The following is a 15,100-nucleotide window of genomic DNA, read 5'->3' on the forward strand; positions in this document are numbered from 1 at the left end:
ATGAATTCAGAAAAGAGTTAGAAATAATGACTACTCTGGCTGAAAGGAAGAGTCTTCAATATTTCTAACTCTTTTCTGAATTCATTCAGAAATTTATCCCTTTCTTCCTCATTTTTTTAATTGAATTTTTGTGATTTTCATACACTATAATTTGATAGTATTTAGATCCCCTCCCCATCCATGCCTCAACTTACTGCCCCAATATATATTTATATATGCATATATAAATATAAATATATAGAGTCTAATTTGTGTCTCTGGATGTCCTTCAGTGTGGGTCCTCCACTGGAACCTGGTGCCTATCTTGAGGCCTATCTTGAAAGACACTCATGTTATTTCTTTCTTTGCCTTATTGTGGATGTGTAGGTATAATCTAATGACTTGAAAAATAATTTTTATTTTTGATTCTACAATCAGGCAACAGTTCATTCTATAAAATAGAATTAAGTATTTCCATTTATAGATTTCCTAAATAAGATCATATTTATTTCTTTTCAGTGCTGGGGATTAGAACCCAGGGTCTCCCACATGCTAGGCAAGCACTCTAACCCTGAGCATCCCCAGATAACTTTTGGCTTTTTGAGACAGTTTTACTAAGTTTCCCAGACTGGTCTTGAATTTGTAATCCTTTTGCCACAGCCTCTCAAGTTGCTAGGGTTACAGGCCTATATCATTGGACCCAGCTTACACAATTATATTTATTTTCCATTTTCCTTCTGTCCTCTCACTGTACTGCCTATGTTAGTTCCTGTCCTCTGAGACGTAGGAATCTCAAGGCAGAATTGGAAATGCACACTATCTATTGGGAGAGATGACTAGGAAGGAGAAAGGGCTGCAGGCAGTGAGCAACTGAGAGGGAAAAGGACCAGGATGGAGCCATCAACTGCAGTGCAGTGCTGAGGAATTCACGACCAGGCTCAAGGGAGACCCACAAAAGAGAGCCAAAGGGAGGTGCTGCTCCGTGTGACCAGCTGCTCACTTCTGCTGCTCAGATAGTGAAGTTCTCTGTGAGGACAGCAGGGGACTCAGTATGACATACTCCTCCAGCAGGCCAGCCTTTGAAGGGAGGTGGCAGTAATGTACCACTATGGTCATTGTATTTCTGTTCTGACTTATGGTTCTATTTCTATCCAGGGCTTTATTATGTGTCTTTCTTTTTAAAAATATTTTATTTATTATTATCATCATTTTATGTGTATGAGTATATTGTCTGCATGTATGTAAGTGCAGCCATGTTGTGCAGTGCCTGCGGAGATCAGAAGAGGGTGTAAGCTCCCCTGGAACTGGAGTTAAGGTTGGCTGTTAGCTGCCATGTGGGTGCTGGGAATAGAACCCGGGTCCTCTGCAAGAGCAGCCAGTGCTCTTAACTCCCAAGCCATCTCTCCATTTCCTATTATGTGCATTTCTTGGCTCACACATAATTTTTTCTTTCTTGGAGCTTTCTTTTTTAGAATTTTATTTTTATTTGTGTGTGTGTATATGTATATGTGTTCATGTGTGTGTAGGTCCCTGTGCATGTGTGTACGTGTATGGTGTATGCGTTCATGTGTGTGTTCATGGTTGTAGGTGCCTGTGTAGGTGTATGGTGCGTATGTGTTCTTGTTCATGTGTGTGTGTGTTCATGTATGTAGGTGCCTGTGCATGTGTGTATGTGTTCATATGTGTGGTCATGTGTATAGTTGCTCCGTAGGTATGTGGCACATATGCATATGTGTTCATGTGTGTAGGTGCCTGTGTGTTTGTGAGTGGTGTATGTGTATATGCATTCATGTTTGTTCATGTGTGTGTGTATGCCCGTGTACATGTTTGTGTGTGTGTAGGCCAGACGTCAATGTCAGATGTCTTCAATGGCTCTTCACTCAATTTGTACTTATTTATTTTGGGAATTCCTCCATGCATTTGCATCTTCTTCACCTTTTTTTGAGACTGGACCTCTTGCTCAGCCTAGAGTTTGCTGATTGGGCTAGACTGACTGGAGGGTGAGCCCCAGGGACTTCCTGTCTCTGCTTCCTTAGTGCTGGGATCACACCCATGGTCTGCCATGCTGGGGATCCAGCCCAGGCCCCATGCTTGCAAGGCAAGTGCTTTACCCATGGGCCTTCTCTCTAACCCTGGGGACTTTCTTTTTTAGTTTGCTTGCTGCGTAGTTTTGCAGTGTTGGGACAGAATGCAGAGCCTCATGTGCTAGCCAAGTGCTCTACCCCGAGTCTCACCTCTAGCCCTCTAATGGATGGGCTTCCAGGAGCTTGCCAGAAGGGACTTAATGCTCCATGCCACTGATAGGCCTGGGTCAGAAGTCATTCCCCCTCACAGTCCCGAGGCTGCTGCATCTTGTCTTAGGTTCCCGAGGGAAAGTCCTGCTATTCTGCCTCCTGGTATTTTGTATCGCCTTTTCTGTCTCTCTCTCTCCCTCTTTTTTTTTTTCCTTTCTGGCAGTTTTTGGGATTTCCTACTTACCCTGTTCTGAAATTTCACAGTGATGTGCCTTATTCTCTATGCCAGGAGCTGGACAATTCTTTTGAATTAAGAAACCCATGTCTTTTATTTCTGGTTATTTCATTGATTTCCTCCAATCCCTCCCCTGACGTCTATGCCTTTTATTATTTGGATGTTTGACCTATTAGGGTGGTTATTTGATTTCTTTAGACTTCCTATCTTGTTTTGAGGAGATTCTTGCCCTGTGGGCCTTGCTGTGAATTGACTTGGTAGAGGGCTCAGGACTTGTTGGGAATCTCAAATGTTTGTCTCTATGTACAGACTTTGACTGTTGGGCAGGTCCCTTGCTTTTAAGAGGAAGTCTGCTGCTGGGCTGAGTGGGGAGCAGCTGGGTTGTGTGAAAACCTGGCTTACAGCTTATTTCCTCCTTGGCTATCTGAGGATTGGATGCCATGAAGACACAGTAACTAGTCAGACCAGGAAATTCATTACCAACTGACTTCTTCAAAGGAAACAAAAGGCTAATACAACATGACCTAAGACAGAAATTCAGGAAAAACTAGCAAAATGGACAAGAGTACACTGGAGGCCATCTTTGTATTTGGATTCAGAATGGATCTTGGTGGTAGTGAGATGACTGGCTTTGGGATAATGGATTATGTAAACAGAAGTGAGTCGAAACACAGATGTAGGGGACATGGTCTGCATGGAAGAAAACAACCTTGTCGTAAGAGAGAAAGGAAGGCAAGAACAGAGTAGAGAAAGCCAGGGGTGGCCAAGGCCAATGTCGGTGCTGCCAAAGCCCAGAAGAGGGGAGATTCTGCAGTGACTTCATCTGCTACAATTGTGTGCATTTATTTTACTAAAACTAAAAAACAAAAACAACAAAAATATCTCACCTAACAGCATTTTGGGAGCTGAATTTGGGACAGCAGAGTCTCACCTGATTCCTTAGCTGGTTCTGGGACCAAAGTGTTTCCAGTTGAGCCTCCTCAGTCTTTCTGCTGTAAGAAGCACCTGACTCAGCTTCTTGGCTGCCCAGATCGGCCTGTGACGGTGACAGGAGGAACACCAGGGATTCTAAATGTCCTCACCACAGATTTTCAAAGGATCTTTCCATCTTCTGCCTTCCACTGTACCCTGGTCTTAACCTGCCTTGCCTCCTTTCCCGGAGCCTGTCAAGGTTGAGGTTTCCCTTAGTGGTGTTATTAGTAATTACTTGTCTGTTTTCTCCATTTTGAGACAGGGTCTCCCTGTAGCCCCAGCTGTCCTGGAACTCACTACGTAGACCAGGCTGGCCTTGAACTCACAGAGATCTGCCTGCCTCTGCCTCCCAAATGCTGGGATTAAAGGCGTGCACCACCACACCTGGCAGGCACTTATTCTGCCACGCTTTCTACTCCTTTCGGGACAGAGTGGAGAAAAACAGCATATGGCGAAGATGTCATGGTTAAGGAGAAGTCATGTTTTTCCTATGTCTTATGCTAGCAACAAACCCTAGATTACTCTATCTCCCCAAAGATGATTGAATGCATGACTCTGGTAGAATGTACTCAGAGGAAGCAACTACTTCCTAACTCTTTTCTTTATCTCTGGATATCTTCCTTCCTTGATGTTCTCTTGAGATATTTCTTCTTTAAGGTAACAAAAGGTTACCATTCAAAAAACCCAAATAAACAAAGGATTATAATTAACTGAGCAACTGCTATGTGCCAGGTGCTGTACTAGGCATTTTGTGTCAGAATGTTGCATTTCAGTTTCAGGGAATCTTTGCTCTGGACAGGACTCTGGCTTACAAACTCTTTTCAGGACATTCTGGAATGAACAGCTTGGCCAGGTGTGGATCCTGGATTCAAATGGGGTCATCTCACTTATAAGCTGATTGCTCCTCCAAGGGTACTTTGCTGCCCACTCTGAGGGAGGTTCTAGTGCTAGATGCTTGCAAGTCGTGCATGCCAAGTGCTTTGTGGGAGAGTGTAAGGTCTGTGGGGCTACAGACTTTGTCTGACTTGTTCATCACCATTTCCCAAGCACAAGACTAACACTTGTTTCATTGGAAGCATCCATTAATTCACTTTGCTAAAAAGATGAGTAGAGGCTGGGAGATGGCTCAGTGGTTAAAAGCACTTACTGCTCTTCTAGAAGACCTTGGTACAGTTCCCAGCACCCACATGGCAGCTCACAAACATCTGTATCTCCAGTTCCAATGGATCTGATGTCCTCTTTTGGCCTCCATAGGTACCAGGAATACATATAGTGCACATACATACATGCAGGCTAACACTCATGCATGTAAAAGTAAAAATAAATAAGTCTTAAGAAAATGAGTGGATGGATAGACATAATCTCATTGAATGTTGAGAGTAACTCAGTCACAACTCTACTACTACACTTTGGTAAGAGGTTAGGAAATATGTTCTAGGAACCTGAGGCTTTTGGTACCCAGGAAACTGCTCTTTCTAGGAAGTGCTATTTACATACAATCTGAGAATTGCCCACAATAACAAACCCATCCTAACCCATCTTTTAATTCAGGACAATAGGACCTAATGTTATAGCTGAGCTGGCTCAAATTAGCCCAGAAGTATTCAGCATTTATTCAACAAAATATTATTGAGTGTCCACTATATTTTAGGCATTGAACTCGGAGATTTTAAAAATATTTTATTTATTATTTTATGTGTATGAGTGTATTGCTTTGCATGTATTTAAGTGCACCCATGTTGTGCAATGCTGCGGAGGTCAGAAGAGGGCTTTGGATTCCCCTGGAACTGGAGTTAAGGACGGTTCATAGCTGCCATGTGGGTGCTGGGAATTGAACCCGGGTCCTCTGCAAGAGCAGTCAGTGCTCTTAACCCCTGAGCCATCTCTCCAGCCCCTAACTTGGAGATTTATATATTTATTGACTCTCTTCCTATTCTCTTATTTTTTGCTTGTTAGCCTGAGCCTTTAATGGCTGAGCTATCCTTCCAGCCCTATCTCTTCCTATTCTCAACCCCCCACAGGTAGTCAGTTGGTCCAAAACTAGTTTCTTAAATGTTCATTTGCCCAATGAGAAGGTTACTTAAAATTCAAGTTCTGTTAGAGAAGCTAGATTTTGTTTTAGTGTCCTATATTTTCTTGCATTTTGGGGTAGTTTAATGATGAAAAAAACTATCCTGGTTCTTATTAAGGCACAGCTAATGAAATTTGGTATTTGTTGAACTTGCTGAATTTATTTTTTAAAGGATGGGATTGTTTGGAATACTCAAAAGTGCCTTTTTCTATTTGGCCTACTTTTGGACAGTTAAGCTTTTTAAGTTTATAGAAAGCCTTTTTATTCAGAATTTAAATTAAATTAAAAATTAATTTAATTTTTATTTCTAGGACACCTGAACAGTTGTACAGTACTCCAAAGGGCATGAATTTCACATCAATAGGCTTTTAGGTAAGTTGTTTTCTGGTAAAGCTAGAGAAAAAAAATGAGGACAAAGACTTGAACAAATCCACTAACTGTACCCTCTCCTCACATCCTCCCCTTACTGGCATCCAAGGAGGACACAAGTTCCTCTTGTCCTCTGATTTTTTTTTTTTGATGGACCGAAGATGCTATAACCATTCTTTTAAATTAAAATTAAGAGTCTGCCACTGAGTAGATATTTTAGAGGCAGACAGAACTCCCCAACAATCTTTCACCCACTCTAACCTATCTATTCATCTATAAACCATGCCATAAAACCTAAGTAAGTTACATGAATGACTTGGCATAGGGATGGCAGAGACAGCCAGAGAATCAGATAACCTTGCAGCATTTGCATAATGACTTTATTTACTATAGAAATGATTACAATAATTCAGTGGTCTAGCTTACTTTCTGTTGCTGTGCTAAAACACTGGCCAAAAACAACTTGTGGAGGAAAGAATTTATTGGGCTTATAAATCCCATGTCACAATCAAACCCTGAGAGAAGTCAGGGCAGGAGCTCAAGGCAGGAACCTGGAGGCAGAAACTGAAGCAGAGACTGGAGGAGTTCTGCTTGTTGGCTTGTTTTCTCTGGCTTGCATAATTACCTATATAGCCCATGTCCATCTGTCCGGGGATGGCACTGCCCACAATGGGCTGGACACTCCTATATCAATTGGTAATTAAGAAAATGCCTCACATAGATGGCCACAGGCCAATCTGATGGAGGAAGTTCCTCAGTTGAGGTCCCCTCTTTCTAGGTGACTAATTTGTGTCAAATTGACAAAAACTAACCAGCACAGACAGATAGAAAAGGGGAGATAGAAATTTCTCCCTATCTAACATGCTCTTGGATCTGAATTTGTTATATGTTGAATGTGTTAACTGTTTGATAAAGCATTTATTTTTTAAAAAATTTATTTATTTTTAATTTATGTGTATGCATGTATGGCCTGCATGTAGGTAAGTGCACCTGTGTTGTACAATGCCCGTGGAGGTCAGAAGAGGCTGTCAGATCCCCTGGGACTAGAGTTACAGACAGTTGTTAGCTGCCATGTAGGTGCTGGGATTCAAACCAGGGTCTTCTGCAAGAACAACCAGTGTTCTTAACCGCTGAGCCATCTCTTCAGCCCCGAGTGCTTACTTTTTATACAAAAGAATGAGATTAAGTGGTCCAAAGTAGTTTCAGGAGATGTTGGAACTCAGATTAAGCATAATGAAATTATTTTAAAACATGAATCTTTCAAACCTAATCTAGGAAAGGTAATCCATTCTCCAAGATTCTATTTTGTTGCTTTTTCAAAGAAAAGAAAAAAGCCCTAAAAAGTCGATTTTTATAGCTTATTGATAGAGTGCTTGCCTAGTATGGAAGACACCTGAATTCAATTTCTATCACTGCAGAAAACAGTTATTCCCTTCTGCTGATTTGTTTGTTTTGAGACAATGTCTTGCTGTGTAGGCCAGGCTGACCCAGAATTCATGATACTCTGAGTGCTGGGATTACAGGAATGCACCACCACACACAGATAAAAAGTTCTTAAAAAGTACAGTTGTCTTCATTTTCATATTGGGAAACAATGGAGTATTAGCACAATAACATCTCTACAGTTTCAGAATCTTGATATGTGTGTCTACACAGCCTGGGGTAAAGCCAGTGTCCTTCAGTGCTGGCAGTGAGTATGGTGTGGCAGGCTGAGATCACTGGACGTTCTCCTTCGGGCAACTTCTTTTTCACATTTCAAAATCTCCTGAATCTTTTCATCTTTTCCCTCCCTCACTCTTCTAAGTTTCAATTTATTTTATTTTGACCACCCAAGTGACAAAAGAAGTGAGTGATAAAAAGTGGAATCACATTAGTGACATCAATGGGGAGAGAACAAGGCTAGACCGAGAGGCCTGGGTTCCTCCTGGTTTCAAAGTCCCGTGTCTGCCAACTCTGATTTAGATTCATTGTTTACTAACACTTGTCTCCTACCTTGTATGGCTTAAACACTTGGCTAGATCTTTGGGATGGATTATCATTTAATCCTTACAACAATTCCTGGAAGGCAGGTATTACTCCCATCTTACAGATGAAGAAAAGAGAAAAAAATGGAGAAGGAAGTAAATTCCCTAAGGCCACACAACCAGAAAGTAGGGAGCTAGAACTGGAACCCCTAAGTTCTGTCTCCAAGTTCCATTTTCTACCCACACTTGATAATCATTTCCACATAGAAAGCAGATACAAATACAGATGGATGAATTCTGTGGCTCTCAGGCTCATGAGACTGTTTAAAACCCTTACTCAGAATTTTGTACAACAGTATACACAGCCTTCCATTGTTCTGTAAATAATGTTTCCCTCAGTATCTATCCATCTATTCTACCATGAATCTATTTATCCATCTAGTCACGTATTTGTCCTTCTGATTATGAACACATGAATTCTTTTATTTTGTATCATGCACTATAGTAACTTTTGAAGAAATCCCATTTTAGGCATCTCTGATTATAGGAAAGGGACAACATATAAACAATGGCACAAGAGTGTGGTAAATATTAATATAAAATAGGGCTAATAAGATGTTATGGAAGTGCAGATGTGAAAAGGGGAGGGTTTTCTAACCTTTCTGAGGAAGGATTTTTTTTTTAAGAAAAACACAATTTCCCTATGTAGCCTAGCCTGGCTCTGAACTGTGATTTCCCTGCTTCAGGCTTTCGAATGCTGAGATTAAAAGCCTGTACCAGCAAAACTGGTAGAAAGATTTATAATTTATAGATTTTATTACATTTAAAAAACTTGTCTGCTCTGTGTGTGTGTGCACGTGTGCACACACATACACACACACACGTGTATCTGCCATGTGCATGTGTGGAGGAGGTCAGAGGACAACCTGTGGGAGTCGGTTCTCTCCTTTCTCCACGTGAATTCCAGGGATCGAATTCAGGTCATCAGGCTTGGCAGCAGACACGTTTACCTGCGGAACCATCTTATTGGTCCTGGGGAGTTTTAAACTAGAGCCCTTAAAATTTTAGAAGATTGGTGAAGGAACTTAAATCTGTGTACAAAAATCTCAGAGAGGTTTGTGACTGAGGGAATGGAGGTATCTTGGGCCAATCATAACAGGGTTTTGACTGTGCTAATGTCTGAGTGGAGAGAGAGCGTTGTCAGGAATTAGAAGGAAAAGAAGACTGTCTAGGCCAAAGAAACCACACTGGAAAAGTATACACAGATAATTTCCTTGGACTCCAGCCTAGGGGTGTATTTGAGAGAACAGGAGGAGACAGAGTACCTACGACAGAGAGGTAGGGTCCACACCAAGAAGGGAATGGTGTGCAAGGCTAAGAAAGTATTGCAAGGATATTAAAAATGCCCTCAAAAGCATTATTACAATTCATTATAAAGTTACTTTCAAACACTATTAGACAAATGAAAGTTTTTCTGTCCTTTTCCAGAAGCTTCGGCAGACTCTATTTTAGGATAAATTTGCATTCAGAAGTTGAGCTGGGAGCCTAAGCTTGTTTCTGGGTGATAATGTGCTCTGAATTGCAAATATGGCTTGTGGAGTTTCTTAGGAGCAATGAATCTGTGAGTGGTCATGGTGGCATGGCCAGTTGGTGCTATGGTGGTAGATCACCAAATTCCTGGTGTCTATGGGTAAAAAGAAGGAGGCCAGGGAAGAGGACACAGTCCCCACTGACAACCTGCCCATTCTATTGGTGAGAAACAGACAGAAGGTTTCTGGATATGGATTATATTGAGGTAACAGTTAAATTCATAATTCAAGTATCATTGTGGAAGTCTCTGCCGTACTGCCTTAACATTATCCCTGCACTTTGGGGTTGAGGAATTAATCAGGAAGATTAAGTAGGTTAGTTAAATTAAGACACAGGGCCAAGGATGTAGCTCAGTTGGTAAAGTGTTTGTCTAGCATGCAGGAATCTCTGGGTTCTACCTCCAGCACTGCATAAACTGACTGCAGATGGTGGTACACACCTGTAATTCCAGTCCTTGAGACATGGTAGCAGGAGGATCAGAAGTTCAAGGTCATCCTCAGCTATGTGGTGAATTGGAGGCCAGCCTGCGCTACAAGAGACCCTTCTCAAAAAAAAAAAAAAAAAAAAACAAAAAAAAAAACAAAAAACAAAAGAACCCCCCCCAAAACCAAAAAAAACCCAACCAACCAAGCAACCAAAGCAAGTTAAGACATACATACAAGTACTTCTCCAAAAGGAAGCTCGTCTGCACTGATGCTGTTTCTCTAGATTTTAAAACTCCTTTGCTAGGGGCCTTAGGTAGGTCAGGAATGGTAGGTCCAAGCCTGCTAGCTCCCCTTCCTGTCTGCATTGATCAATACATCTTTTTGCATCCTTCAGCACAAACCCCAAATGTGTTTGCTTTCTTCTCTAAAAGAAAGCCTCTGTCTCACTAGGATTAAGAGGGCATAGTCCCATGACACAGTTTCCAGTCAAATTTTGGCACCTGAAAAGCCTTCCCTCTTTCAAGAGCCATGGGCAACCAGTCAAAAGCAAGTAGTCTTTTGCCACTGAAGCCAAAATGTTACCTGCCAACTGGGCTGCTCTGAGCCCGTTGTTGGTGTGAAGAGGGGAAGCACCCAGAACAGAACGAGCTTTGTGCTGTCGAAACACTTTGATGAACACATCTGTACAAAGTTGAAAGGAAAATGGGCCAGGCCCCTGTGCCTATCCACTATTCCCCTCCCACCTTTCCTTGGGGTTCCTGTGCACTCTCACCAGGCGCCTTTCAAGACTCACTCTGGAATTGTCACTCTGCTCGAACCATAACCATGACACCATGCATTTCACATGCCATTGTTCTCAGTGGTGCTTCTTAATTACCTATCACCCCTTATTCTTGACTTCCAGTCCCACTGTACGTAGGAAAGTGAAAATTAACTCAAGCAGAGGGCATGTCCCTAATGACATCTTCCAACGTCCCATCCCCACTCTATTTTCATTGAGCACTAACTGTACCATGCACTGTCCTCACCTCCTTAGAGGTAATGGTAAGTGAAACAGAGGCCTACCCTGGAGACCTTTAGTCACCAAAACCCAATCTAAAACCAGAGCCAGAGCCAGAACAAGGCAAAAGGAGTCTCAATAATCGTATATTCAGCTGCCTGACCTACAGACCCTTGCTTGACTTCCTAGTATCTTTTAGTCCTCTATCATGACCAAATATATACATGTATATGTATGTATATATAAATATATAGTTATATGTATAATACATAATTTAAATATTTAATTAAAATCATATATATGTGTTAATTTTAAGACGCAGAGAATGTCATCCTCTGAAAAATATTGTTCCCACAGAGAAGATGGAAACTATGTTGTCCAGCAAGCTAAGAAAGCAACTTTTCCAGTAAGAATATTAGATGGTAAATGGTTAAGCTGCTGGGCCTGGTCCCCAGAGTCTTGTAATATGAAGCACAGAGTTCCATCTTTCATTCTTAGCATGTGTGGAAATCTTTTAAAACAATTTCTTAGATAAGCAGAGGGTAGAAAAGCTCTGGTGTTTACCAGTAAAAACTCTTCTTTGGCTTACAAACCATTTTTTAGAATCCTGGAGGAAAATAAATATCTATATAATTCAACCAATGTATTTTCTATAATAAACAGTAAGTCACAGAAAATTTAAAACCTGGCAGAGCAGTTGTGAAGCAGAGGCTGCCTGACTGCTTGGAAGATTGATCAATTCCTTAGCAGCACTGAGAGTGCTTGTAAACGCTTTCCCACCATAGTCGCTTCCCTAACGTTCCTTCTTAACAGATCAGAAAGACACCAAAGTGGAGGGGGGGATCTCAGAAGTTGAAAATCAACAGCCTACATACCCCGGAATCTTGGTCCTCCATGAAGGGAGCTGCTTGTGGTCTTGTGGGCCATACGTTCAAATGGTCCCGGACTTCCTCTCTGACTCACAGATCCGCAGCTCTGATGTAAGGCTCTTAATGGGAATGTGTTTTCAATTCAAGGCAGATGTGGGACAATCCTGTAGCCCTAGAGATTATGAACTTTAAAACAAATCGCCTCAGGATGATAAGTCCAGGGGCGGTATCTGTTTCCTGAGGCCTCGCTGGGGCTCCTTCCAAATGCTTAACGTTTAACACAGTGACAGGAAAGCGAGCCTGGCTCTTAGGTCCTCAAACTATAAAGCGGACCCTGCAAACACCCCTCAGAAACAACCTCGTGCATATATCTCAGAGTGCTTAAACAGACCTTCAGATAGTCAAGAACAAACTGGGGATTGCAAGGCCCCTCCCTCCTGGGCCCCCAACACTATCTTCATACCATTTGGCTCATTGCATTTAGTTTTTCTGCAAATTGAAATTGAATTGTTCTGGATCAGAGTTTTCTTGGCTCAGTAAAGGAAAGGGGAGGACTAGTCCAAGATTTCCACAGAGAAACATCCAGAAATCCATTTAACATGCTAAGTTTAATGTTCTAGAATTAGCGTTCACACGGCTGAACTATCTACATCTCAGTATACCCCCATTCAGAGGCTACCCTGTGGGGTTAACCCATCCTTCAGGATTTAAACTCTAGCTGGGATTAATATAATTTAACCCAATTTAAGAACCCTGAAAAGAAAGATGTCATAAAATCACTATTTTTTAAAGCATACAAAGGAAAAATAAAAGAAACAAATATAGCAGCATTTTAAATGGCATTGTAGTTCTGGATGGCACAGAAAGGTGCTTGTCCCTAGATCTCTCTTTAAAGCAGTAGATCTAAACTAGGCACCACCTGAATCACTATTTATTTATTTTTACAGACTGGATTCAGCAGATGATTTCTAAAATGCAAACCTCAATCGTGGTGTTGTGTTAACCAAGACCCAGTGCGCCAGAAGGTAAAGGCCTTTTATTCTTTTGCTTTCAAAAGTCATTGCTGACTGCCACTAGTTTGATATTTCTGATGAAGCTCTTCTCTCAGCTTGGAGTTTGTATTTACAATGAAAGCTGGGTTTGTATTTACAATTAAAGGCAGGTTTCAGCTAAAAAGTGGGATCTGAAACCTGGCATGGAGCCTTATATCTTTAATCTCAGCACCTGGGAGGCAGAGGCAGGCAAATCTCTGTGAGATCAAGGGCAGCCTGGTCTATAGGGAGTTCCAGGCCAGTTGTGGCTACAGTGAGACCCTGTCTCAAAAAAAAAAAAAAGAAAAAAAAGTGAGTTCTGAGGTGTAAAGAAATACATCACTTTATACAGAGTAGGAACACAAATTTTCTTTGGGTTGATAAGATATTAGGAAAAAAAATTTTTTAAAGATATTAGGGGGGCTGGAGAGACGGCTCAGCGGTTAAGAACACTGGCTGTTCCTGCAGAAGACCCAGGTTCGAATCCTAGCACCCACATGGCAGCTAACAACTGTCCGTAACTCCAGTTCCGGGGGATCCGACAGCCTCTTCTGTCCTCCATGGGCATTACACGACACAGGTGCGCATACCTACATGCAGGCAATACATGCATACACATAAAAAAAAGATATTAGGAAAACTATTACCAAGGGTGTAATCCACAAATTCTGATCCTATTTACAAGGCATCAGCAACACTTGTAAGCAGTTAGGTCAGTATAATTTAACAAAAAAAATGGTTTTGTATGGAAGTGGTTGAGAAAAACCAGATATTGCCAGAGAAAGTGGGTAATGTTGATAGATGATGATGAGGTGGAAGACAGTGTGGTTTGGGAGCCCTGGCTTGAGTCAGAAGTCCAAACTCGAGTCCTAAGGTTGCTGCTAGCTGGCCTTGTAACTTTCACCAGGGTACTTCCCTGTTTTCTACCTGGTTCCTTATCTATATAGAGGAAGTGCTAGTCTGTTCATCTTCCCCTAACAACTGAAAAAGAAACTCTGCCCCGTGAGATGTGGTGTTTGGTTTCGAATTTGGGTCTCAGGAGGAGTATAGAAGCTATGCTCATAAAATCAGTACATGCCCACATATAGTGCTGACTGGTCCTCACTGTTCATCAAGCAAAGAGCTACACCCTCTTCTGAGAAGCTCCTTTTCAGAGTCAAGAGAGACACCTACTCACCTTTACAAAGGAGCTCAGCTATATTGGAGAAATTCTGTTTGGAAGAGGTTTACCATTAAGACTTTGTTTCCACATGGATATTGTCAGTTCTTTGCCTTGCTTTGATAATATGGGAATATTCTTTGAGATAAACATATATACTACTCATGTTATAGATCAATTTGTGTGCTTCACTGCCATTTCCAGATTCCTATGCCAAAGTCCTAGCACCTGTACCTCAGAATGTGACCTCATTGGGAGATAAGATTTTTCCAGTGGTAATTAAGTTAGAAGGAAGCCATCAGGATGGGGTCTAATCCAATACTATTGGCGATCTTATAAAAAGAGAAAACTCAGTCACAAAGACACGTGTACAGAAAGAATACCATGCAGGAAGAGAGACACAAGCCAAGAATACATCCCTCTCTTGCAGTTCTCAGAGAGAACCACCCCTACCAGCACCTTGATCTTGGACTTCCAGTCTCCACAACTGTGAGATAATAACAGTATAAGACCCCAGACTGGTATTTTGTCTTGGCAGCCCCAGCTTGTGAATATTACTGGCATCTTCCAAATCCTGATTTTCTATTGCATCCTGTATCCTACTCTGTCCTATATGTCACAGCACCCAAATCAAGACATTTTAGTGACAGAGGATGGTAGGATGGAAGAAATGGGAAGCGGAAATGGGCTGACCATGGGAAAAAGTCTTCAGCAACCATTCATTTATTTAGATTTTTAAATTAAAATTTACATATGTAAATAATGTAATAATGTTTAATCTTTAGATTTGTATGCTTAATTTGGAGTACCTTATGGAATCCAGGAAACTAGAAATGGACCATTGGTGGGGAGGGGGATGGAAGATCTTTACAGGTGGTATGAAGAGGAAAAGGTGACTAATGGCGAGGGATGTTTAAAAGGGGAGAGTGGGGCTGGAGAGATGGCTCAGTAGTTAAGAGCACTGACTGCTCTTGCAGATGACCTAGGTTTTATTCCCAGCACCCACATGTCAGCTAACAACCGTCCATAACTCCAGTTCTAGGGGAATCTGATGGCTTCTTCAGACCTCCACAGGCATTGCACAACATGGGTGCATTTACATGCAGGCAATACACTCATACACATAAAATATAAATAAATAAATAAATAAATAAATAAATAAATAAATAAATAAATAAAGTGGGGAGAGTGATGGGAGGGTA

The 15,100-nt window shown here is 41.5% G+C and overlaps 1 protein-coding gene across 1 annotated transcript in view; it reads right to left on the reverse strand.

The window, feature by feature from the left end:
• The window catches only part of Sash1 (SAM and SH3 domain containing 1), a 259,709-nt gene extending 247,929 nt beyond the window's left edge, over positions 1-11,780 (reverse strand). Inside the window, exon 1 of the mRNA XM_017799052.2 lies at positions 11,715-11,780. Within this exon, the coding sequence (XP_017654541.1) occupies positions 11,715-11,735 (21 nt within the window). The 5' untranslated portion in view covers positions 11,736-11,780. The remainder of the gene's footprint in view (positions 1-11,714) is intronic.
• Between the last annotated feature and the right edge of the window lie 3,320 nt (positions 11,781-15,100).

The sequence above is a fragment of the Nannospalax galili genome, unplaced genomic scaffold (genome assembly GCF_000622305.1).
Source record: "Nannospalax galili isolate Female #2095 unplaced genomic scaffold, S.galili_v1.0 scaffold377, whole genome shotgun sequence".
NCBI lineage: Eukaryota > Metazoa > Chordata > Mammalia > Rodentia > Spalacidae > Nannospalax > Nannospalax galili.